The sequence below is a fragment of the Mastacembelus armatus genome, chromosome 19 (genome assembly GCF_900324485.2).
Source record: "Mastacembelus armatus chromosome 19, fMasArm1.2, whole genome shotgun sequence".
Taxonomy (NCBI): Eukaryota; Metazoa; Chordata; class Actinopteri; order Synbranchiformes; family Mastacembelidae; genus Mastacembelus; species Mastacembelus armatus.
Genome location: NC_046651.1, coordinates 7,269,244 through 7,295,038, shown reverse-complemented (window position 1 = coordinate 7,295,038; position 25,795 = coordinate 7,269,244). Strand labels below are relative to the sequence as shown.

The window sequence follows — 25,795 nt, the reverse complement described above, 5'->3', positions numbered from 1 at the left end:
CCCATTCTCATGTGGATACAAATGACATAAGGTTTTTTCATATAATTACAAAGAAAACTTTTAATGACATCTTAAAGTTAGACATTTTAAATCTTGTCTATTTCCTTGGCATAAGTTGATGTGAGGTCCAAAGTCAGCCAGCCTTACTGAAAAGACTCATTAACTATAACATAGCGTCAATATTTGTTCAAATATTGAAAAGAATTAAAGGCAGATGTTTGACAGTCACACAACATACAATCTTCATCCAGCAATTAACATTAATCTCAACACAGGTGGTTAATTAGGTAAAATTCATCTTAAAATTCAACTTATGTCAGTGAAGGTGATGTAGAGGTGCTTGAGGACAGTTGGCACATTCCCCCCCCCCCCATGTTATTTAACTCCACCACCCAGCCGGTGCACCTCAGTGACACAAATACACCCGTGATTTAGGATGTTACTGCTCAGTTATGCATTCATCCAGAGGAGGAGCTAAAAGGCTCTTGGCGCCTGCCGGGTTCAGTGCTACACTCACGTCCACATCTGTACGTGCAGTGAAGTGGAGATCTTTGATGTTTCCAGCAGTTCAATTTCTCAAAACGCTCAGAAAGTGTAAGAAAAGACAAACATTACTGCCACAATTTCAGAAGATCACACATCACCCAATGCAGAGACCTTTCTACTGAACATACGCACTGTGTTTTCATCCTCTTTGTTCAGGAGTGGATGCATACAAAGTGCATTTTAACAGCAACCATTTTTAATTTTAGGACTAGATGTGAAAATGCAATTTTATATGGCATCCACACTGATAAGCAGAGAGAAAGAGAACAATGGACATGAAGTGTGTTGCACAGTAAACTAGGCATTTTCATACTTTGCATTTAGACTACATTCTAATGTCAGTCCCTTACTCTTATTTGTGCATTCATAAAGATTAGGCAGTTAGAACAAAAAGAGTTCAGTAAAAGCAAGACAGAAGATGGATGACAGAGGGATTCTGGATGAAAGGAATGGGTGTAGGAAGGAGGGAATGCTGCTGGAATCCCGAGAGAAGGTGGGAGCACAGTTGTGTGAACCACACAGCTCTGATCCTGGGTGCCTGGTCCTGGAGGTTGGTGCTCATGAATCTGCCTTCTTCCAAGTGTATGGGGGATCAGTGAGGGAGGGGAATTGGAGACTTGGGCTTGGTTTGAGGAACAAAATCACCTTCCCCCAGGGCTTCCCACAAGGAACCTATGAGGAAAGTAACACAGATGTGAGAATTGAATTATCCTCCAGTGTGTGTCTGTCTCTAACAGAGGTATGCGATTCTCACCACTCTCCTCGGGCCTGGACCGCCTCGCTCCTCACCAGCCTCTTCCTGTCATCCAGAGGCGGGGCCAATGCTTGCAGCACTCGGGCCCGAAATGGCAAGATCTGAAACAGCGATAAATGTTCAGTTTTTCTTTTTTTGAGTTTGTTTTTACTTTTTTATAGTTACATGGAACACATTACTCATGGGATATCTTTAGTTTGATAATAGTGTTGATTTGAGAAAAGAGACAAGGTTTATTGTATTTGGATGGATGAGGTAATATTGTTATGAGAAAATCACATCACCGTACTCATGCTACCTACTAATAACAGGTTAGTTTAGTCTGAGCAGGAAATAAACTTAACCTCGCTGTATAAAAACACCAAATTGCTTCATCAAAGAATTCACATTCATTGGATATAAGTGGAGGGATATTATAGGCTGGAATGTTTTGTTTTTTTTTTATTTAAAACATCTGCAAAATAGGACTTTCCTCAAGGATCATTTTTACTTCAGTGCTGACTCAGAAATGTGAGATTCTGCAAAAGCGTTTAATAGCTTGTCAAGGTTCTTGGCATCTACAAATGAGTCGCGTTGTACCTCGTGTACAGGGAAACGGGAAAGAGCGTGGATGCACCGCAGCGAGGCAATCCTTACATTCTGAAAAATAAGGACAATACTGTCAAAAAGAGTGCTCCTTCAGTCTCATTTAGATGTTGTATTACTCTGTAACTGAGATATGGTGAAGTATATCACATTATAACAGGAGTAATAAGCTGGTGTATGTTTTTGAACCAGGATAGAAAGTACTCTCAGGTAAGACTTCTCACTAACCATGGCTGGACTACAGATGAGGGCTATCAGCCTGCTGACCAAAGCCTCCAGCTGCTGGATGAGGGCTAGAGGTGGGTCAATGAGGACGGGCTCCAGACAGGACAGGGTAGACAGCTGGACGCCTTGATCAGGACATGACAAGGCCTCCAGCAGCAGTGACAGAAGCTGGACAAGGGGGGAAAAAAAACATTTCACCTTACTGTTGCTTCCAAAGGCCAGGATGGTCACTGTAGTTAAAATACAATTTGAAATGAACCAAATAAACTTCCTGTTTACTCACCGCTGGTAGCTCAGTGACTTGAACTTGTTTCGGCAGTTTATTGACAATATTGGACAGAGCTTTCAAGTAGTTGGGCTTCTTCTCTGGATCAGAGACAATGTATAAAGTTAGAGAAATGTAATCAACCTGAAGGTTATCCCTTCTCTTTTACAGATTTCACACACTGCCCTTCAAATCTCCTGTAAATCAAACTAGTTTCAAACAGCTGATCTACTCAGCAGGGCTGCTGCCATGTACCTTGGGGAGCTGCGTTGAAACCCTGCACCAGCTTAGCCGAGTTCTCGCTGAAGAAGCGCTGGCGGTACATGATGCGAACGTCGGCATGATAACTACGATTCAGAACGTCTACAGAGTCGCTCATCAGCAGCGAGAAGCCGTTGGCCGCTGTTGCACCCAGTTCAGCATCATCGAGCAGGGAGAAGAGCTTTGAGAGGACACAGTGTAAGGCAAAAGTTTGAAAAATAAAATGACAACACCAAGTTTGCAAATTCTCATGGCTCATGACAGATATTAAACTATGCAATGACAGAATATACCTAGGCCAAAGTCACTGTCATAAAACACAATATTCAGTTATGTTGAGTAAAGGACAGCGGGGTGAGTGAAGGTCTCTGACAGGGTTTACCTTGTCAGTCAGTGCTGTGGACAGAGGGTGGTATCGAAGAAGCAGTGCTTTGGCAACCTGGAGACAAAGGTAACATTAATGCACTTGCTGCTTCTTATGCTAAAATAACTAATAATGTACTGATTAATTTAAGTGATGTAAGTAAGTAAAAATGTCCACATAGTGTCTGACAAAAGATATAATGACAGAGTAACTCACCCAGATCAGGAGTGTGAATGCCTGGGTGCGTACAGCTGAAGTTGTACAGTCCAACTCACTACAGACCCTCTTCATCGTCCTCTGAATGAGGCTGTCAAGAGAATCACCTGCAGAACAAACCAAACCACCACCATGGCTTTTAACTGACGAGATGAAGCTCTTTGTTTCCTGACAAAAACCTCTGATGACACTTCACGGGAGTTTGAACACACACACTGACCCAGTGGTCTCTTGTTAACCAGACCGGCAAAGCACTTTGCAGCAGCGGTGTATGACAGCGGGTGGCTGCAGGTGCAGCTCATCTCCTCTAGCTGTGAGAGCAGCTGGTCTACCTGGGGCACCTCTACCTGCATGACAGACACAATGCTGTTGGTGTTCAGCTTCACAAACGCCCACAGTGAGTTTTAAAACTTTCAGTGAAAACACACTTAAGCCTTGAACATGGGACTCACACTGCAAGGTAAGGAACACATGCAGCCCATCAGCAGACAAACCATCTGAGACTGGCTCCACGAGTCCCCCTGCTGCTTATGGGAAAACATGACATGTCTCTATGAACACAATATCCACACAACAGTGACATAAAAGTGAAAATTGAAACTTAAAATGACTCCTAAGATAAGAATATAAATGATCTGAGGTTAACACATAATAATGTAATACAGCTACATTCTTAGGATAAGATATTTAATAACAATATATCTGATTACAAATTATCTTTACTGTGCAATTAAATAATATTTTTATTAAAAGTTTTTTCATACAACGCACAAAGATCAACACCCAAAACCAAATTAAACACACAGACACACAAACTCCAGGGGAGAGGGGTAGTTTATCTTAATCACATTTCCAGGACACAAAATGTCATGCCTGTAATTATAGCAAACATTTGATGTTCCCCAAGTATGGAAAGACAATAAATGAACAAACAACACATAAAATCACAGACAAATCCATGTCCACACAGACCTTGAGCAGCTGGATGTGTGATGGGAAGGAGTTGTCGGGCAAAAAGGAGACATCCCCGTCCAGGAAGAGAGAGACGGCCCTCGACGCTGTCTGTCCTGCCAGCCTGATGACATTAAACGCCACATAAGAAACCAGGCAAACCTCATGAAAAATGCTTTTACTGGGGATCATGCAGCAAATCGAAAAGACTGACAAAGAAAGAAAGAGGTGAGAAACAGACAGTAGCAGTAGCATCTTCAGGCTCAATAAGAAAATGAAGAACTGACAGACAGATTGTACTGACGTGGGCTGCAGCCTGGAGCAGGAAGTACTGATGACAGGGACCATAGCAGACAGGACCACCTCCTCTACCAGAGGGCTCCGGCAGCCAGATGACCCCTCACCTGATGAACCAATGGGATGTCAGTGAGAATCCCAGGCAGCATCAGGTCACAGTCAAACATAAACCAAGGCTATGTGGTTGCTTTTGAGACTGAGAAAATCTGGTGCATACCCTGCAGTGCTGCTTGGAGGGCCAAGGACAGCAGGCGCGGAATGATGATGTCGTGAAAGCATCGTCCTGTCTTTTCGGTGTCTTGGACCTGCTCTGCTATTCTCTGGAGGCTTCGACACGCCAGCACCACCTCCTCCACCGAAAAACTGGCACTCCCTAAAAGCAACAAGAAATGACCCTGTCGCTTGCAGGCAGCCTTTTTGGTCTCGCCTTAATTCCTTGATTCTTTGATATCTTGATTACCTGTGTGTGCTGAGCTCAGCACCTCCAGGAGGACAGGCGTGCTCTCCAGGACAACACTGGGTTGTTTGGACACCGCAGCCAGAGCAGACAAACAACGCTGCCGCACTGCATTATGGGAATGCAGCTCTGAAGGTTCTCTTCTGTTGTCTTGCTCCATTGGCTCTGAGAAGAGAAGAGAGGAAAAGAACAGGCTGGTGAGGTTAATTCATATTTCTACACATTGTATAATACAAATATTAACATCTGTATAGTCTGTCTATATTACATACACAGATGTCATATTTAGTACATGCTTTTCACTTGCCAGAAAACATCTCCTTCTTTAGCCTGGGGATGAGTTTAGTAATAAAAGCTGCAGGGTACAGCTGGGCTAGGGCTCCGGCACACTCCACCACAGCGAGACTGCAAGCAGAAACACGACAAAGATACAGAGGCACAGCAACATCTTGATTCCAACTGACTAAAAGCATTTTTTTTGCTATTAAGTACTATAAATACTTCATAAAAGGATACCGCTGTAAAAACCACTGTGTGGTGAATCAAATCGATGACAAGGGAAAGACAGATGAGAGTATGTTGGTGACAAGCTGACCTGACTCTATCATCCTCCTCTGTCAGCAACAGTCTGGTCAGGTGATCTACAGCCAGCTCAATATCAGAGTCCAGCAGCAAACCTGAGGTATAGTACAGTTGTAATATTTAAATCAGTGTTGTATTTCTGATAGAAACTGACTAAGCTGTAAATGTAAGACACCTCACCTGTTTGTTGTGCCAGCGATGTGAGCACAGAGGTGGCCGTGATCTGCAGACTGGAATTAGACTCTGTCAGAGCTGAGAACACCATGTTGCACAGGGGCTGGCTGAAGGCTAAAAACACACTCTCTTCTAGCATGGAGGGATGAAACACAGACAAAGAAACAGAAGCTGATGAGCCAAAACCTGAGGATTCTTCTAAACTTCATGGAAAGCCAATTCTGTCTTTAGTCTCCATGGTCAAGTATACACAGTCCCTAAGCACTTGAGGTATTTCAAACAAGTGAACAGATAATCCTAACCATCACAGTCCAAACGTAAATATACTGAACAGCACATCTGGAAAAATCCTACTTTAATGCCAGGAGACATTAACACAGAGCAATCTTTTTACTGTTGTCATTGTGCAAGATGTTTGGCATCAAACAGATGAACAATAAAAATCCATGAGATTTGGAGGTCTAGATTTTATCAAGGTAATTAAAATTCAGTCATACTGTTGTTATCTTTCTGGAAGATTTTATTGTGTGGAATTTATTACATCAAAGAAAGACACTGGTTAAAATTTGAAATAAATTAGACAAGTATAACATGAATAATTTGAAGTTTTTTTTTTTTTTAAACATGGGCTCTGGGCTGCATTTGATGCTTTTATTCAGAGAATAATGGATTGAGCACTCACCGTTCTCTAAAGACTGGCTGATTTTTACTGACTGGACAAAACGTTGTACCACTTCCAATAATGTCCGTCTGTGGGAACACTGCTCAGAGACAGAAAGTCTTCCAGTTTATTATAAGGCTGCTAATATCATTGTAATAATCATATGAAAATACTCACACCAGTACCAGCACAGAAATAATGAATAAATGAATGAAACTCAGACTGGATGTTACAGCAACTCATTATCAAATAACCACAAATCTATTCTTAAAAAAACACAACAAACACTGCGATGTTGGTGTTTCTGGGGTACCTGTGTTCTGCTGCTGTACTGCTCAATTAGTGAAGGCATGACAGCGGCTGTTACGATGTGGCTCGCCCTGGTGGAGGCGCTGCAGGCGGCCTGCAGCAGCTTAGCGCTGGGCCACACGAGCTTCAGGTCAGGCTCACACAGGTGATGCTTGCAATCTGAAACATCACATTAGAAAGTCACGTAACTTAGTCACTTGTTTATTTGTTAAGTTGCATCTTCCTGCCATTAAACGCAGCTACACTATTACATTAAGAATACCTTTAACCACTTATTTGTTGATCACTTAAAACAAGTGTGTAAACCTGTGATATTAGTTGGTATGATTTTGTGCTCTAACTGTACTTTGGTAAGAAACTAGCTGACTGTTAATGTGACATGTTAAGGATGAAAGAGCTGCTGGCTGAAATTCAGCAGCAGAGCAGTCACTGTGGTCTAACTTCCTGCCTGTCGAGCGGCGCTACACTGCAGAAAACCCTCCTAGTAACCCAGCCCTTGTACATTTAGTTTTTTAAAATACTTGAATCTAGGAAAACAGGACATGTCTCTATAAATCAATACCACCACCTTACTGTCACTCTGATCACACCACTTTTTAGTTATTTAAAGAACTTCAGTTTTGTTGTTTTTGCATTTGTCATCCAGCTTGGGTTTTATTATGATTAACCCTCTGTATGTACTGCACCTGTTTTACTTTAACTGTCATTTTTATAGTGTTTTGACCTGCAGGGCTATGTAGTTTGTTCAAAACTGTTTGTTTTCATTAGGTACGTGCATAAATGTTAGAATTCAACATTTCACCGTTGAGAACAAGATCCAGGAATGTTCTGAGGGAGTCTTCAGAGTCAGAGTTGAGGACTGAGCGAGACAGACAGGAAGTGAGTGCGGTGAGAGCAGTGAGGCCTGCAGACTCAATCTTCTCGCTGGAGGTCTGAAACACCTACAGAAAAAAAACAAAAACAAAAAACAAACAAAAAAAACAAAACAATGAGAAGCAGAGTTTAGCTTCAGAATCACTAAGATGTGATTATACTGGCAGGTTGCTAACTGGTGCGTGGTTAAAACGGTGGAAAAGTTTACTTGGATACATTTCTGTAACTGATCTGTCAGATTTCACATGTGATGTTGCTCCCTGCAGAATCAGGATATTATCCACACTCTCTTAAGAACACAAAAAAAACCTGATGAATATCAGCACTGGTCCAGCCTTCATCTTGTTTTTCTTGGCTTTCTCATCATGAGAAACTGCCTTTGTTACTTTCTTCCCAGAAACTTTTGTATTTTGGGTCATTTCCTGTAGTTTGCTCTCAATTATGTTCTCACTCGTAATGAGACATCACTCAGTACTTTTGCTGGATTTTGCATTTTCAGCCCTGTAGCGGGAATAATTGGGGGCCATCTGTGTTTTAATGCCATTGCTTTTCCGTGGAAATACAAAGGAAAGTCATGAAATGAACACTGCAGAGTACACCAACTTTAAGATACCACATATACAAACCTCTCTGCGCAGTGACGCCCACAGCCCCTCCAGGAATTCTGCCAAGTCCTTATGTTCATATTGTGACACACATGCAGTCTGAAAAGTAAAAAGAGTTAAATGATAATATGAGCTGCGAAAATTTCATACTCCACATCCTTGAGACAGATAAGATTCAGAGTTGAGGAACTCACCAGCGTCTGCAGTGAGTCCAGCTTCGCGCTCTGAACATCTGAATCCAGCTTCTCAATGATTAGAGGTAACAGAAACTGTAACGCAAAGCATAAACCCTCTTCAGAGCAAAGTCACGACATTTCCTTCCCAGCAAAAAGCTCCACATAAGCTGACTTTGTCCTACCTCAGCAAACTTTGGCGTCCCGGTGAGTACGGCCCTCAGCGCCTGAATTAGTTCCTCTTTGGTGATGCCGTGGGGGTCATTGGGAGGCTGGGGTAGTTATGAAGAGATGAGGGTGAAGGTAGGCATGCTTTTAAAAAGCAGGAACTATTTTGATGATCAGGTAATTTTGTGGAAATCATTTGGAAAAAAATAATTCACTTGTTTCAACTTCTAAAATCTGTTTTAGTATCTGTTTTTGGGCTTTGTACTCAGAGCAAAACATGGATTTGTGATGGGAATTTTTAAAACTTTTTTTCTAATTTCTAGACCAAAAAATAGACAGAATGGCTGATAGTGAAAATAATAATAAGCTGTAGCCTTAAATTTAGAAATGTGGTCAGAGCTGGGATCTTCTGTGAAGCAGAGGTGGTAAATGTGTGTGAACAGACAAGCTGCCAGTCACTGTATTACTGTTTTCTAAAGAGTTCATTTGAGGTTACAGGAAGTTGGTGATGACATTTGTATCTGATCTCTCTGCTTTCATCAGTGTCCCAGTCAAAGCAGCTGTGAAAACAGGGACTTACGGGGGTGAAGTCGATGGGGAAATAGCAGGACGTCACTTCAAACAGCTCCTCTGTGAATGTACCTGAGACAGCAGACAGGAAATTAACAGGAAGAATATGCTGGTAACAGGTTTAGAAAATGCTCGGAGACACTGAGGAAACAGCAGCGTGGGGGATGCTGTACTACATGCGCTCTCACCTAGATCATAACTTCTGCGGATGATGTTGTTTGCGATCTGGAAGGCCAACAGGAGGTTGCGAGGATCCCTCTCGCCATCCATTGATTGGACGAAACCAAACACAAAGTCCGCCCCCAAACCCTTCAGCTCTGTGGATTAATCAGAAAGGTTTATTCTTTAACCTCTGATGTGCAATCAATATTTGTCTGAAGAAGATTGAGCAGTTGCTGAAAATGCTAAATCAAATATTCCCCTTTATTTAATTGATGGAGACAGTAAATTATAATTTCAGCACAGCCTGTCTCTTACCGGCCTCTCTGGACTCCATGAGGCTGATGAGCATATTGTAGACGTATGATCTCTCTTCCATCTTCAGAGACTGGAGGAAAATACGCAGATCAACAACGACTTTACAATGAACAACAGCATTAAAACATCATGGATGTGTGTTTGTGTGTAGCAAGTGTAAGGAAACAGATGCAGTCCAAATTTGCTGCTGTGTTCACCTTTGGCACAAAACACACAGAACCTCCTCAGGATAGCACACGTCTTTAAAATGCACTTTAAACCTATTTTTTAACACCCTTATATAACACTACGTTGGGCCTTACCTGTACTGGAATGTCCTGGAACAAAGACCTCAGCATGGACACGGCCGAGCCAGGAGGCAACACCGTAGACTTTGTCTGGAAACGACAACATCACATCTGGAACTTCTTAAAAAGGATTCTTAAAGGATTCTGTCTATTAATTCTGATGAAACCTCATGCAGACACTCACCAATGCTCTGAGTCCATTTAAAACGTGTGGTGTGATGACAAAATGGTCCTTTAAACGGTTTTCGTAGAAAGCAATGAGCACTTCCACTGAGGAGAGGAGGTATAGGCATACATAGGTCAAACATCCCTCTCTACAGGGACAGTGTTTATGGCAATGACAAACACTCTTATCTAAAGTGGAGTACAGATTACACACACACGATTCAATATTTTGGGCTTTGCAAGTAAATAATATGTTTAATATGTCATCATGTACCCTTCTGAAGATAACCTGATTATCTAGAAAAGAGTAAAGACTTGGAATGACAGCGAAGAACTGCACCTTCTCTCTCTGTAAGATTTCCATAGCAGTCCTGTAAAACCTCAGACAGCAGCTGGACTCCTCTGGCTCGGGTGTGAGGCTGTGAGCTAGTCAAACTCAGTCTACCAGAGAGAGGAAGAGGTAAACGAAAATGACAACATATTATTATAATATATAATTATAATTTAGCTTCAGACGTGTGTTATCAAACCAACATTTTTCAACTGGTCAAATGAAACAACTTGATGTATTGTACTGAGTGTGCATCCGAGAAAAAAACAGAAATGTCAGCATGGTCAAGCTTTTGTTTATGTCCAACAATGCTGACAGCTCACCCCAGTGCTTCCACCAGCTGCAGTATTGTAAACTGTCCATCTCTGACACCTGAAAAGAAAACCATGCTCAGTGAATTGTTATGAGCTACAAGCTCAGGCAGAAAACTGATAACACAACTGGGCTAATTATGTTAGTGGGCCACATATTATGTAGGAGCATGGATGGATTTCACATGTAAGGTTACTAGAGTTCATTGACAGGATGACTGCATACGGGACACAGGCTCTGCAGCTAACAAGCAGCATGTGGGGTCTAGCATCCAAACTCTATCATTAATCGACTGACAGTACAACCAAACACCAGCGGTGGCTTCAGCGTGTGCTGCTGGGGTGCCAACATTTGCACAGTAGCGTCACGACGTGTTTTTCAGATGAAGATGTGACGTTAACGCCGCACAGGATGTTGTGGTGCTAGTTCAGCTAACCATAGTTAACCGTCATGCCGCGGTGCGCATCCTTGAAAAACAGAACAGCAGCCTCCACAGGGTTTATTTCACACCGAGCTGTGTTGGAAAGCTGCCGGTAAAACATGACGAGAATCTCTTTACCTGTTGCTGCATCTTTGGCCTTGCTGTCCTGTAGTCCCGAGACAAATTCCTCCACCAGAGACAGCAGTGCAGCACCGTCCGCAGCCATCGTGCCCCTGTAAATTCACCCACTCCACGCATGCGCGAAAAGTTAACCGTAAACCGCAAAAGTAAGTAATTTTACATAAACTTTTTTTAAAACAGGACTGTTGACGACAGGGCACAGTGTTAACTTCAGGTTAATTGGGTTACGTGCATGTTGCTTGAAGTGTAGTTAATCGTTTATTGAATGTTGAAAAAAACCGCAACATTAGTTTTTGGTGCTACCTTCACGTGCTGTTCGGATTTCAGAAAACTTTAACCAGAGTGGAATTCTTTATACACGGAGTGCCTGTTAACAACATCAAATTCATTATTACCTGGATCGCTAAAACACGATATTCAATAGAAACGAATCGGTTGTATATAATAGCAATGTCTTACCCCATTTACTAACTAATATGTTTACAATCTGGGCTATTCGTAATGCCCCCTCCCCCTCCCCGACGTAACGGAACGCAACACCTGCGTGCGTGCTGACGTTTAAACGTAAAAAGTTCGGTGGTGCTAGCTCCGCCGCTAGTCGTCGTTAACCAGCACAGAGGGAAGTAACGCTTTGGGGGATTTAAAGAGAAACATCTGGAGACAACGTCAGAGAAATGAATCGGAAAACCGAGCGCTGCGGGAAGCTCTAAGCACCCACCGCATTAGGAAGAAATTCACTGTGCGGGGAAAATGTCCACGAGTGTGCGGAAGTTTGTGTTTACTGATGCTAGCTGGTTGGCCCTGTTAGCTTGTTAGCGACCAAGGTGCGCGCTCTTTAGCCTGTTGGACATCAGGATATAAACCAGTCCAGTTTAACAGACTCTTAAATCACATACACATTTCTGGGCATATCCTAACTTTAATATACTGTTTGGCAGATATTGCGGCGATTTTGTGGCTCTCAAACTCTTCTAACGGTGCTACGGGCCACGACCCCCCCCCCCCGCCCTCAATCTTCAGGGGTCGTGCCAAAACACTGACACAAGAAAAGTGCAGATAGGTAACATTAGGTACAGGACAGGTCCGGATCCGCGCAGAGCTGTCAAACATCCAAACAGTTCTCTCTCCGATGACCTGCCAGGCTTACACCGCTGGACCCGCGACCCGTCTTCTTCGGACCTAGTGGATCTTCCTTCTGCGTGATGGGCCCCCTGTTCAGCTAGTGAGACGCGTGGGAAGCATCTGCAGCCATGGGAGGATGTGTGGGGAGATACTGGGAAGGCTGGGACGACACACAGAGCCGAGGCTCCTCCAGGAACGGTGGACGAGGAGGTAAAACTACACTGTGTCGTGTATGTGGATATATAGGTAGTGCTTCACTACATCATTTAAAAACACATCTTTTAGCTGCACTTAATTTACTTTTATCTTAACTCAAGACATGGCAACATTATGCTGGTTTGGACATATTTTGCAAGTGTATGTGAAAGACCTGGTTGGTGCTTACTCTGTCCAGATGTTTTCCAGTCCTGCATCAGACCTGGATGCAGTTTAACCTCCATACTGATCTTATTTTTTCTGAAGGGAAAGCTGTGATTGGTGTTAAAACAGGATAAAACACACCTCCACTGAGCTGCTAGAGAAAACAGCACTCTTTGCTACAGCTCTCTGGGTGGTCTTTCTCTTTGGCCAGTATTCACATGCAAACTATGTGTCTTCTCACCTAAAACTGCATATCAGCATGGTTAGACCAATGTGTTACACAGGTTTAGCTGACATAGCCTGCTTGTGACTCAGTTGTACAGTTACAAACATAGAAGTGTCTGCAAAAAGAAATTGCACAATTGCAAGTAAAGAGGAAGGATATTCATGGGTACCAGTTTTTTATTTTGGATGCGTAGTTAAATTTCTGTCTGGTGTATTGGTCTGCAGAGGGCAGGTTCCCTTTTCTTGAACAAAGTTTTCTTATTTTGTCACTGCACAGAATGTGGTCTAACTCCCTTCTGTTATTTGAACATCTAGACAAGGTCTGCCTTCCCAGACCCACACCTAAAACTGACCATAGTCCAGTTAATCAACACTTACACCTGCCTTTGCCTGACATCGCACCTACATCAAGGCTGACAGTTTGCTCACCAGCAGCATCCAACCTGCTGGGCCAACTGTTATCTAAAAAAGCAGTATTATGGTAGTCCTGTGAACAGCATATATCTGTGCAGTTAGAGACTAAGCAGTACATTGTGGTTACTGTAAATGCTAGCAAAGAAGAAGAGGTTGCATCGATTCCTGAAGTTGCTGATGTGCTGATTATTCATGTCAGAGGCTTTAGTTCATGTCCAATATCTTCCTGGAAGATTACATTCCCCTGAAGATAAACACTGGCGACCTGCCACGTTTTATTCTTTTACACTTGTCTTTGATAGTGACAGATGGAGTCTGGATTGCTGCGTCAGCACTTAACAAGAAGAAATGCTATATGAACAACCAGACTAAACTGAATGATGCAGGCGCCACACAGTGGAATTGGAAGATGCCTGCGTTGTTTGGACCCCAGACAGCATTGTCAGGCATATTTAGCGTGACCTTTTATGATAGGTGGTGTGACTGTGCTGATTAGAAGCTTTACAGACTTACAGGTTTTACAGGCTTACCAAGTACATTGAATATAAGATGAAAATGTACCTGACTTCCAATAGAATATGAGCAATTTAAAATTTACATTCCTTTCTTGACAAGTTAAAACTTTCTCATTAATCAGATATGTTTTGGTATAAGGTTGAGAGCCAGTGTGGTTACTGTCACATTCAGCATCTCCAGACAGAACGAATTTCCCATTGTAGTGACTCTTGGGAGTCCAAGAGTCCTATTATTTATTTAAATGCAGGTTCTGTTTCCTCTGCTTCTTACTGATGGAAAGTTTTGCAGTCAGTCTTTTTCCAGCTGGAATTGTCTCCAGTTTACATTAGAAAGACTGATCCCAGCTTTGTATCAGAGCAGAAAGGGAAGTTTTTTGTTTACCCATATCCTCTTGGATAAATCCCAGAAAGAGCATCTAAAGTAGATTCTTGTGATCCTAACCATAATTTGTCTTCTTTGTCACCTTCCAAATTGGCTCATGGATTGACTATTTAACAGTAAAAGCTGTCAAAACTGAGACTTTGTGGACATTTGGCATTGGTTCATGCTAATTTCCCACCCTGATTGGTATCAACAGACAACTCCCTAGACCAGGCTTCGAAAGAACAAGCCCTGTCATGTCCTGCTGCATGATTGACTGGCTTCTCTAACAGGACTGAATCTGCTCTGTTTGACACACCCACACACAGAGTGTCAGTCAGTCAGTCAGTCAGTCAGTCACACACAAGGCAGGCACGCAGAAAGGCAGGCAGACACACACACACTGAGGCAGGCGGACAGGAAGTCAGTCAGTCAGTCAGTCAGTCAGTCAGTCAATCAATCAGTCAGTCAATCAATCAGTCAGTCAGTCAGTCAGTCAGTCAGTCAATCAGTCAGTCAGTCAATCAGTCAATCAGACCAGGAGGTCAAGTACAACAGAAGGTGGATGTGCTATCTTTATTTGTCACAGTACATGTTGGTCCATTTTAGTCCACACCCTGCAGTAAAGAGTTTATCTTTATTTTTTTGGAAGAAATTGCTCTGGGGTCTGTGTTGAATTGTAATGTATCATATTTGTGTCTCTGCCATGTGCCTGATCAAGACAAAGGCTTACTTGCATTGTCAAGGTTGAAATGTACCCGAAGAGAACAAGGCTGGACAACTTGTCCACTGTGTCTGCAGAACCAAGTGCTTTTTGGAGTAGTTTTCTTTTTGAAGGTCAGATGAGAAGCAGGCCATCAGGGAGTGGAAATGATTGTTTGTAGTTACAGAAAATAAACTATTGTGTTCACAGACTGCACTTTGGTAGCTCACATTTCCTGCAGTGTGTTGAGGGCCAGCTGTGCCCATAACGAATGCGAAGTAAATAGTACATATCTTGAGTTTTAGTCAGTCTTACTAAGAAATACATGACTAGGAATTCTTTGTTTAATTGTTGCTGCTTTGTAACATTACAGCATAACATTTTTGTGGTGCATCAATAATTTTTCTGATCTCATTAGTCATCTAGGGGATATTAGATGGCGCACCTTCCTGTTGCTGTGAGGCGACAGCGAAAGGTTCTGGGTTCAAACCCCCTTCGACCCAAGGGTTTTTCTGTGTGGAGTCTGCATGTTCTCTCTGGGCCTGCATGGGTTTTCACTGGGTATTGCAGCTTCCTTCCACAATCCAAACACATCCAGAATAATGCTGTCTTATTACAAGTATAATAGTATCAGTGTGCATTGGCAAGATTAAAATAATTTAGAAACTGACACTATTAATTTCCATTGCCCTGACATTGTGAAAAATTACTATCATAATTCCCCATGGACCAAGGTGTCATATTAAAATGTTCAAACTCCAAAGACATTCAGTTTAGTGTAATTAAAGGATCATATCTTCAAAGCTGAGAAGCTAGAAACAGAAAATGTTGACTTGTTGGCTTAAATATGGTTAAAATCATGTCAGTTATGAAAACAATTTGATTGATTTTTATTGATTGTTACAGCTCTTTATCAAACATGGTCCCCAGGTTTATCTTTCTGGTGTTAAACATAAATATCTATTTGGCCACAATTTAAAAAAAAAAAAAAAAATCCTCACTGAAACATTTGGTTTTAATGACTATTGCATTACTGGCATCTTCAAAAGTCTTGTTTTGTACAGACAACAGTCCAAACTGTGGGTCAATGGTAAACAGGCAAATGTGATGTATGTGTTGCATTTTGTGCAGTCTTGTCAGAACTCGGTACCCACATGAACTGAATTTGCTACAGCGCTGTGAGTCAAGGTACAGAGAATGAGTTTATCTTTAGTGGCAGATGGCTGAATGTGCTGTTGTGTTTATAAGATAACCAGCTGTAAGGAGACAACACCTGGGAATGCATAATGTTTTTTGTATGTATCTTAGGAAATGAGATCATACATAGATTGAGACTTTGAGTCCAGTTTAAAAGCGTATCTCCCATCTATCCTCTGTAACGCTCCAGTGCACGTTCAGTGGTGTCTGAGAGGAACACACTAGAACGCCCCTCATTCATTGCCTCATGTCAGGAGAATGTGGGAGGTTGTTAAATGTCTTTGCAGGCCTAAAGCAGTAAGTGTTACTTTCCTTGCCTTAACAGCCACATATGTCTGTGAGCCCCAGATGGCTGTGGGGTGCGTTGTTTTGTGTATATCTTCACATGCAGCACCCACATGCAGCTTTATACGCAGTTTGATCCTCATGCCTTATTTGTGACTGGTTTCATTAAAACTCGTAAATACGTTTCAGTGTAGTCTATCACATCACACCTGCTGTTATGAGCCCCACAGTGTGAAAATACCCTGATTTTGCATCCTGCTTTCTCACATCTGCTAGTTCCAACTGTGCAGCGTTAACTCTTTAGAAAATATATTCATGTTGACATCATGCTGACTGAATGTGTCATTAAGCAATAACTAGTGGGAGCTGTTAGTCGGGGCCTTCATTTGTTGAAATCATGTAATGATATATGTAAGAAAAGAATAAAAACCTGTCCTAATCATGTCCCATGATGATATCCTTGTCTCTCATAGTATATATTTTCAAAACCAGGTGTAGACATCCATCCATTATCTATACCCACTTATTCCTTAACCAGGGTCGAAGGGATCTGCTGGAGCCTATCCCAGCTCTCCCTGGGTGAAAGGCAGGGGTCCACCCTGGACAGGTCACCAGTCCATCACAGGACCACATAGAGACAAACAACCTCACACACTCACACTCACTCCTTTGGGCAATTTAGAGTCACCAATCAACCTGACATACATGTTTTTGGACTGTGGGAGGAAACCCACCTCATGTATATATACAATAAAATAAACTGTCCTATTATTTGAAGGGAAAGTTAGACATTTTGGGAACTGTGCTCTGTCTGAGATTTAGGTGGAAGGTTGCCTTCCAGTACCTGTACACCCTCACAGCTAAACATGTTGGAGCTTGTTTCTTTAATCTGTACAAAAAGGCTATTTTATTTTATTTGTACCTGCATTTCGATGTGTGTCTTATGTTGCATTATAAGAATCAGGCTGGATTTTGCCATTTAAATCTCATTCCTCTCTTAAACACAGCATACAGAATGTCTACTACTGCTGTTGCTGAGTAGTATTGAGGAAGCCCCTTTGCCTCATTGGGGATTGAATCTGCTCCAAGTGCTAATTTTACACCACTGCCTCCAAATTACTCCTCCTAAGCTGCCCACACTATAAATAATTTGTTTCTAAGAAAATCAATCTCTTGGATGTGTGCTGTCTCCTTTATACTCTTCGTTTTCCATCACTCCGCTTCTCAGCGTCTGGCATCTCTGCCTCTCAGGCATTTGTAAACATAAGCCTGGGCTGGTTTAGTACTTGATTTAAGACTTACGGCGTGCTGAAAAGTGCTTTTTGACATCAAGAGATGAAGTGGCTGACAGTTGGCACGCATTAAAAAAAAAACAAAAAAAACACCCACTTTTTTTTTTTAGCACAGAACTACTGCTTGTTTTGTAAATTCAATTTTACAGCATAATTTCAGGAAGAATATCTAGTAAATTTTAAGATGATGTCAGGTATGTTAGTTTCCTGGCCTGATGCTTGGAGACTGTGTTGAGTGTGTTGTGTGACTACATGGGGAACACCTCCTGTTAAACAAGTGCTTTTCTGGGCTAGGTGTGCTTTGTGTTAATACTGAATGGTGGGAAACACAGATAAGGTTACAAAGACACATGCTTCATACATATTGCAAACGCTGAACCACCTCTTTAATTTTAGATTCAGATGACATAGTGGTGTGGGATGAGATATCTCTGGTGGCAGCTAGCATTTCTGTCCCTGCTGCCAGCTCTGTTTATGTCTGTTCTGAATTATTTTGGAACATTATGCCAATCAACAATTAATCTGCCTGATCTCTGTGTTTTCTCAGATCATTTCACTCCTTCTTGACAGACATTTTCTAACAGTAAAAACAGAGAAATTGTACATATAGACAGCAAATAAAGCAATACAGTGTAGCCAGTGTCTTTTGGAACAAGGACGGAGTGGATGCCAAATGCATTCACAAGGTTTGTTAGATTTCAGGGATATACACAATAAGTTATTTTTGTTTACATTAAAACTAAACAGGACAGCTGTAACGATGTATGTTAAGTGTTTTCAAGTGTTTTTTTTCTAGTTTTTCTACTCATACAGATCTTTCCTCACTTGTCTTCCCCATTGCAGGACGTAATGAGCCACTGAAGAAAGATCGTCCAAAGTGGAAGAGTGACTACCCAATGACAGAAGGCCAGCTACGGAGCAAGCGGGATGAGTTCTGGGACACAGCCCCAGCCTTTGAGGGTCGGAAGGAGATTTGGGATGCCCTGAAAGCCGCTGCTGTGGCCCTTGAATGTAATGACCATGAGCTGGCCCAGGCTATAGTGGATGGAGCCAGCATTACACTGCCACATGGTGAGGACAGGAAACATAAAATATACCAGAACACATGGTTACTCATATCTTTAAAAATGATGCTTTGACATGAAAATAGTGAAACACTTGATTTGGATTTTAAATGCTGGTGTGTCCTCTTTTCATCTTCAGGTACTCTCACTGAGTGTTACGATGAACTTGGGAACCGCTACCAGCTGCCCGTCTACTGTCTGGCCCCACCTGTCAACCTCATCTCAGAGCGCAGTGATGAAGACCCCAGTGACAGCCCTGAACCCGCAGTAGCACCCAAGAAGGAATTCCAGCTCAAGGTACTTTAACATGCTCTTTACAGTCATACTGGGTTGTTCTCTACATTCACTGGAAGTTAACAACTTAACATCTCATTTTAATGTGTAGATATGTTCCTTGAAGCACAGGTTGAGATGGATTAGAAGCAGCAATCTTCAGGTCAAGTTCATTAATAATTATTATTTAGTGTCACCTGTCCCTTATTAAGAGTCTTTAACTGAATTTCTACACTTCCTATCTGATTTAGTGCTTAGTACAGATAAAGTCATTTCAGTGGGAGATTTTAACATTCATGTGGATGTTGAAAATAATAGTCTCGTTATTAGATTCACTTGTTTTCCCTCAAAATGCAAATAAACCCACCCACTGTTTTAATCACACCCTTGATCTTGTTCTGATTGAAATTGAACATTTGATAATTTCCCCCAAACTCTTTTATATGACCATTCTTCAATAACTTTTGTATTTAAAATAATGTATCATGCAGCAACTGGGGGAAAACAATGCTGTTACTAAATTTAAAGAAATGATATCATCAGTATCTACTTCTAAGCCATGTGCCAACACAGTGGAGGGCGACCACCTCAATCCCACTCCCTATCAAATTGATCATATTGTTGACAGTGCTGTAGCCTCTCTGCATGAAACACTTAATACAGTGGGCCCTTTGAAAATTAAGGTAGCGGATCAGAGGGGACTATCTCCATGGTACAGTTCACACATCTGCACCTTAATGCAGGCATTGTGAAGGCTGGAAAGGAAGTGGCATTTCACAAACATATAAGAATTTTACCTAGCCTGGAAAACAGTTTAATAATGTATAAATAAGCTCTCCATAAAGCCAGAGCTGTATTGTATTGCTGTATTGTAGTGTTCATCACTAATAGAGGTAAATAAAAACAGCCCCAGGGTTTTTTTGTTTTTTTTTTAAGTAGTGTAGCCCTGGCACTCAAGGCATCACTTGTTTGATCTTACATTTTCTGTTCTGCTGTAGGTACGTCTGTCCACTGGTAAAGACCTTCGCCTTAGCGCCAGCATGGCTGACACTATAGGGCAGCTTAAGAAGCAGCTGCAGGCCCAGGAGGATATCGATGCTGCTCACCAGCGCTGGTTCTTCTCTGGCAAGCTGCTCACGGACAAGACGCGGCTGCAAGACACCAAGATCCAGAAGGACTTTGTTATCCAAGTCATTGTCAACCCACAGGCCCTCCGAGCACCCAAGCTGTCACCCACTACCACTGGCTCCTCCCCTGCATCTGAATAGCTGAAGACAAAAAGGGATGCTGCTGTGGGGGCACATACTCAAGGACCAGAGGTGCCTCCTAATGCTGGATATGTTATGCATCTTGAGTACACTATTACTGACTTAAAATCAAACTTTGGAGGTTCAAAAGTATATAAGGGAGAAACTGATGTGCTGCTTTCTTTCATCTACCATGTGTCATTGTATTTTTTGAGGGGTCTGCTGTGTTATTAAAGCGAAACCAGACACCAGACTCTAGCCGGAGATCTTCGTCCTCTTATCTTTGAACCATCTGGAATAAAAATCACTCATTGGGCTGGTGCATTATCAACCACATCATGCTGCACATGCAAAGACTGTGTCTCTGCTCTTTTGTATGCACTAATGCTAACTAAGTGCCAATGGAAGAAATGCAGAGTTGGTTGTGTTGGTTCTAAAGCACATTTCTACTGGGGCACCAGACTCTGCACTGCAGTCCTTCTCTCCTCTACAAAAACAAGAGGGGAAGATGTGGGGAAGGGGACTGAGATATCAAACATTTCTTTTTTCCCCCCACTGTTTATATTAAGGAAATAATGTCAACTGAGCTTTTTTGCACATTTAAAGATTACTATACTTTCGTGGTAGTTTGTGTGCCTTCTACAAGAAGAAACAAAAAAGTTTTAAATGTCCTGAAAGATTCTAGTTTTACTGCTAAGCTTTTGTGTGTGTTTTTTTTTTTTTTTTAAGATTCAGGAACTTTTATCTTGATCTCAGCTACAACTGCTGCCTTTTTAATGATTTAATGTATCTTGCAAACAAAACATGGTGTCTGAATGGTGTGCGTGTGTGTGTGTGTGTGCGCCTGTGTGCCTGTGGGCAAAAGGAATCTTATGTATTTGACCCATATGATGCAGTTTTGTTTTGCAGTAGCTCACAGAGACAAGACTGTTTCCCTGGAACTCAAGTCATAGCATTACAGCCAATCAAATTGTCTAGGGAAGTGGAAATTACTGTGCAAAAACGTAAGGTCTTAAAAATTACATTATTGACCGTCAGACCACTATGGGGGCAGCAACACACCCCTGATGTAATCAGCTCAGTTGCTTAGGGCTCCCTTTTCACCATGGCTTGAATGTCAATCCAATATTCACTCACCTAGCATCTTCATTGTGGTGCAATAACCTTTGGGGATAAATAATTGTTCTGTGGCTGTTTGACCTTCCTCACCAGCAAACATATGGCTCGTTTGAGTTGGTTTGCCAGAAATGTTCACTTCCATGTTTTATGTTGGGGGCTAGTAAGAGCCAGACGGAGTGGTGAACCGAAACAGGGAGCTAAAAAGCTGTAAAATGTGGGTGTCTATTCTCAGTGGATCCTGTAATAATAACAACCGCTTTGCATCGCAGGGATAGGAATAATAACGATCATATAATTTTGTCGACGACATAACGGTATAATTCCTCTCCATTGTAACAAATTGTCATCTCGCGATATTGACATATGCACGATGACGTATTTTTATACGCGCCATATTGATGCGTCTCACGTGCGCATACAAACAGAACAAGCATGGCGAAAAGTAGAAAATTCAACTTAAAAAAAAAAAAGTAATCTGAAAAAAAGTCCTTTCTCTGTCGGTTGGGAATAGTAGAGCTACCAGACATAAGATGTGGTAAAATACAAGTTATTTTGAAAGTCCGTACAAAGAGTGGAAACAAAACTTGTTCCACATCAAAAAAACTCCGTCCAGATGTTGTGAGGAAAAGACGGCAGATGTTAGACCGACAACAAGTGAGCAAAACCCTTTTAATTCACAAACTTGTGTCAGTGTGTTTGCCAGTGATACAAAAGTGGACACTGTCAAAATAATTTATCAAAGAGCAGTTGGACAACTTGCATTTTTCTTCCCGACTAAAGAAAAAAGTGTATAATTCTAGATATCTGACCGTTGTAGGCCATGTTCGGTCTTGTTATGACCATTATATGTTGACGGCAAATTGAACACTGAAGTAATACCCACAGTGGCTGCTAGAGGACAGAAGCGTGACAACCATAAACAGTGCCTTGAAAGAATTAAGGCAGCTGGTGGCTGATGTTCCCATTAGGCCCATTGCACAGTTTTGATACTCCCCCATCATATATGACGTGTCTGCATTTTTCAGTCGGACAAGTCATACGTGTGACTAAATGGCAGTATGGTAGCACAAAATAAGACATGACTCAGTGTGCATAGATCGCTGTTGCCTCCAGGTAATGTTTTTGTCAGATTTGGGTTACATCCCAGCCTGCATGTTTACTCACTTCAATGCTGAGCATCAAGACTTGCCCTTTGATTGCAGCCTGTGTTATGGCAGTCAGTGCACAAGCTTTCAGCTTGGATGAGTCCTGTTTCATTCACTGCTCCTGTTGCACAATTCAAACACCATCATCCTTGAGGGAGTGAAACTGAGTCATGTGTTTGAGATCTGAGCCACAACCCAACTCATAACAGAACATGTTTTATCTCTAAAAGGGAGTTTCATTTACTTCTGTTGTCATCATACTTTTTTTTTTTTTTTTTTTTATAAGCTTTCATCCTTGATATTCTTCACAATCATCCTTTTTTGTTGTTCTTTTCAGGCACTTCTCTTTAGTAGTGGTTGTTTAAGGGGTGTTTTTTAATCATTGTATGCAAACTTGAATGCACATTTTTTTCTGTATGTGCAATACAATAGACATAGACCTCATATGGTTTTTGTTTCTGACTGTACAGATTTCACAGAGCACCAGCTATAAGTATTATAATTATATCAAACTCCAGGTGAAAGCCTGTTATAATTACAAGCCGTGTCAGATAATCAACTGTCTCTGTTAACTTTTTCAGATGATCATGTGTGTCACTTTGAAATGTATTCTAGTCTGTCACCTTGGCTGTTTGGATAGGCTTTTATCTTTGGCAGACAAAATAGCAAAACATTAAAAATGCCTACATAATTTCCCAGCGTCCATTTGGCATTCTGCCCTGCACATCTTTGCTGTGAAGGTTAAGCTGCCATTGAGCCTTGGGGTGGGGGAAAAGCTCTGCTGACATTTATCAATAGTATCTCTTATTACAGTGCCCTGACCCAACTGAGTGTTTGTCCTACTGGTAAATTCATCTCAGTTTTAAACTGCTTAAGAAGTAACTGAGCAGTGTATTAGTAAAATATTAAAGGGCTTAAGGGACTTTGATTTTCCTCTCAGGTTCCTTTAGAGAAAGGACCCTCCTCATATCATGCTGCAGCACCGACCAAAACCAGTTGCACGTGGAGCTTGAATTTATATCTCCAAACACTTTTATTCAGTAGAGGGTGTAGTGTTTTCCCACAGCAGATATTTTGACTTGTTATAATGGGAATGCACAGATGTTAATAACATTAACAATGGCAACTGCATAATAGCAGGACCCTGAAAGGGAAACCATTAAATCAAAGCCATCTAACAATAAATTTTCTTTACACTGGTGAATTATGCCTGCTGTGACATGTCAAAGTGTTTAATTTGTACAGATGCAACAAAACAGAAGATTGACAGCTTTCAGTTAAACACAGGCAGATTAGGCAAAGCAGTGTGTAATAATTGCTGTTTTCCACCTTTATCGCAGGACAGCAGCTTCTACATTAGGATCTGCTGCATAATGCTCAGGTGATTGAGTTGAGAGGAAAAAAAACAGCACATAAAGTCTTGAGGTTACAGTTAGTCAAATTTCACTTTACAAATCAGATCCAAATTCTGGCTACTAGAAGACACGTCCTCCAGGTGACAGGAAATGGGGAAAAGGAAAATCAGTTTATGGTTTAAGAAATATTGGTTATTCCCTTAAGCTACAATTCATTTGTAGCTTTTAAGCCAAGATGTGCTTATTTGGTTTGTATAAAGCTATGAATTAGGTTTTTGTTCAGTAAAGGTTTAAGCCTACGCACACCAACTTAATCTGTAAGTTACACCTGTAAGTTTTATGAATACTACTAATAAAATTGAGCCCAAAGTATTTTGAGCGTTGTTGCCCACAGTTACAAGCAGTGTCACTGGACATTGATCGTAACAACAATGTTCGAATGTATGTCAATTTCTAAACCTTTGAACGTCATAGGTCCTCTGAATGACATCAAGCACGTGTATGTGCATGTTGCACAGATAGAAGTAAAAGCGCGTTTAGAGTTGATTAAGCTGGTTATACAAAAACAAAGCCATATAGGCCGGAAATATTTATTGTACACTTTGAAAGCAAATAACACTCTACATGAGTCTACACTCCTCTCCTATAAGAACGCAAATTCTTAAAGGAGGCTACAGTTCGGTAAAGCTTTCTCATTGTTTTGACACATTAGCAGTCATGTCTGAACCACTAAAATTAAACAATTGTAAACATATTTTTCAAACTGTCTACACCATATGTGTACAAATAAATTCAGTATATTTAGTCCAAGAGAAAAAATCATATGTAGATATGTAGGCATTTCTTAATGATGAAGAGCAGCCACAAATTATTTTACTACTCGATGTGTTGATTTATATGCTGATTTCATTTTAAGTCATGTTTTTAAACTATGGAATAAAATCAAAGAAAAAAATAAATATTGTTTTTTGCTTTTTCTTACTGCTTTGAATGAATGAAAGCAGGAAGGTCAGATTTAGGTTAAAATGAGGCTCAGACTTCAAAGTTTGAGTGAATGCTAGAGAAAGTTCTGGCCTGCTCTTACCACAAGATGGAGCTCTGCTCTTCTGCTAGATGCTGGAGTGAACCAAGGTTTCATGGGCAGTCATAGGAGTACTGAAGGTGGAACACGTACAGCCTGGCTTAAAATATTTTGGTACGTTAATCAGATTGTTTACTAAGTGTTTACTACTAAGGCAGCTTTCCCAACCTGAGAGGTTCAAAGAATTAATTATGGAGAATTTGTATTTAATTTTAGCACCTTTATATTTTGACTATAGTGAAGTGTAATACAGGAGCTGAGAAAATTATTCCTACACTTCCCAAAATGGCTGTTGACCCCCTCCAGTAAGTGGCCATGATGGACTTCATGTGCACACAAGTTACTCAAACACAGAATTTAATTTGTTTTTTTCTGTTATGTCCCCATTTTGGTGCACATTACGGTGATGATTCTGCACTACATTTCCCAGCAGCCATCTGTCAGTCAAGTGGTGAGGCTGGGAATGTAATCATATGGTCTTTCTGGAACTTTCTCTTGATGAAGTTTGACCTTCTGTAGGTGGCGCTCTATGCTTTTGCTCCTCAACAGTGGTGAGCATCAGTGGTTATGGTAATTACCATTTTTCCTTCTGTTTATAACAAACACACCAGAACTGTAAAATTCATCACTTCCTGTCTATTCAGGAGGAAAATATGCCAGACATCACCAAGTTTCTAAGAGCGGAAAATAGTTTGCTTAACATTTTGTCATAGTAAATAGAAAAGGCATTTTCCTACTGGTTTTTTATTACAGTTATGCTGCACATTTTGCAGAAGCAGACATCATCCTTTCAGTACATAGAAAGGCAACCTTTCAGATACACAGTAAGTACAGTCTCTCTTTCTGTATATACAGTCAACACAGGCT

The 25,795-nt window shown here is 41.3% G+C and overlaps 2 protein-coding genes across 9 annotated transcripts; one reads left to right on the top strand and one right to left on the bottom strand.

The window, feature by feature from the left end:
* Positions 1–42: 42 nt before the first annotated feature.
* mms19 (MMS19 homolog, cytosolic iron-sulfur assembly component) lies at positions 43–11,319 on the bottom strand. 3 transcript variants are annotated; one of them, XM_026316269.2, is made up of 31 exons: positions 11,168–11,319; positions 10,620–10,668; positions 10,306–10,406; positions 9,985–10,070; positions 9,816–9,890; positions 9,514–9,583; positions 9,225–9,353; positions 9,047–9,108; positions 8,484–8,570; positions 8,320–8,394; positions 8,147–8,224; positions 7,450–7,588; positions 6,652–6,806; positions 6,360–6,438; positions 5,684–5,809; positions 5,517–5,598; positions 5,229–5,326; positions 4,925–5,086; positions 4,682–4,837; positions 4,472–4,571; positions 4,189–4,291; positions 3,669–3,740; positions 3,437–3,563; positions 3,217–3,323; positions 3,019–3,075; positions 2,631–2,817; positions 2,394–2,476; positions 2,114–2,278; positions 1,880–1,939; positions 1,301–1,401; positions 43–1,218 (listed from the first exon to the last, which is right to left on the bottom strand). In XM_026316269.2, exons 1-31 carry the CDS (start codon positions 11,253–11,255, stop codon positions 1,188–1,190), a joined length of 3,090 nt encoding a protein of 1,029 aa, XP_026172054.1. In that variant the 5' UTR covers positions 11,256–11,319; the 3' UTR covers positions 43–1,187. The 3 variants fall into 3 exon arrangements, with proteins under 3 accessions (XP_026172054.1, XP_026172055.1, XP_026172056.1); XM_026316270.2 differs by having other exon boundaries at positions 5,684–5,806; XM_026316271.1 differs by lacking the exons at positions 10,306–10,406; positions 10,620–10,668; positions 11,168–11,319 and having other exon boundaries at positions 9,816–9,911; positions 9,985–10,041.
* Positions 11,125–23,898, top strand: ubtd1b (ubiquitin domain containing 1b). Of its 6 annotated transcripts, none has more exons than XM_026316280.2 (5): positions 11,125–11,141; positions 12,312–12,502; positions 18,488–18,715; positions 18,848–19,005; positions 19,980–23,898. In XM_026316280.2, exons 2-5 carry the CDS (start codon positions 12,421–12,423, stop codon positions 20,247–20,249), a joined length of 738 nt encoding a protein of 245 aa, XP_026172065.1. In that variant the 5' UTR covers positions 11,125–11,141; positions 12,312–12,420; the 3' UTR covers positions 20,250–23,898. The 6 variants fall into 6 exon arrangements, with proteins under 6 accessions (XP_026172065.1, XP_026172064.1, XP_026172066.1 ...); XM_026316279.2 differs by lacking the exon at positions 11,125–11,141 and adding an exon at positions 11,187–11,316; XM_026316278.2 differs by lacking the exon at positions 11,125–11,141 and adding an exon at positions 11,719–11,994 and having other exon boundaries at positions 12,109–12,502.
* Positions 23,899–25,795: the final 1,897 nt, after the last annotated feature.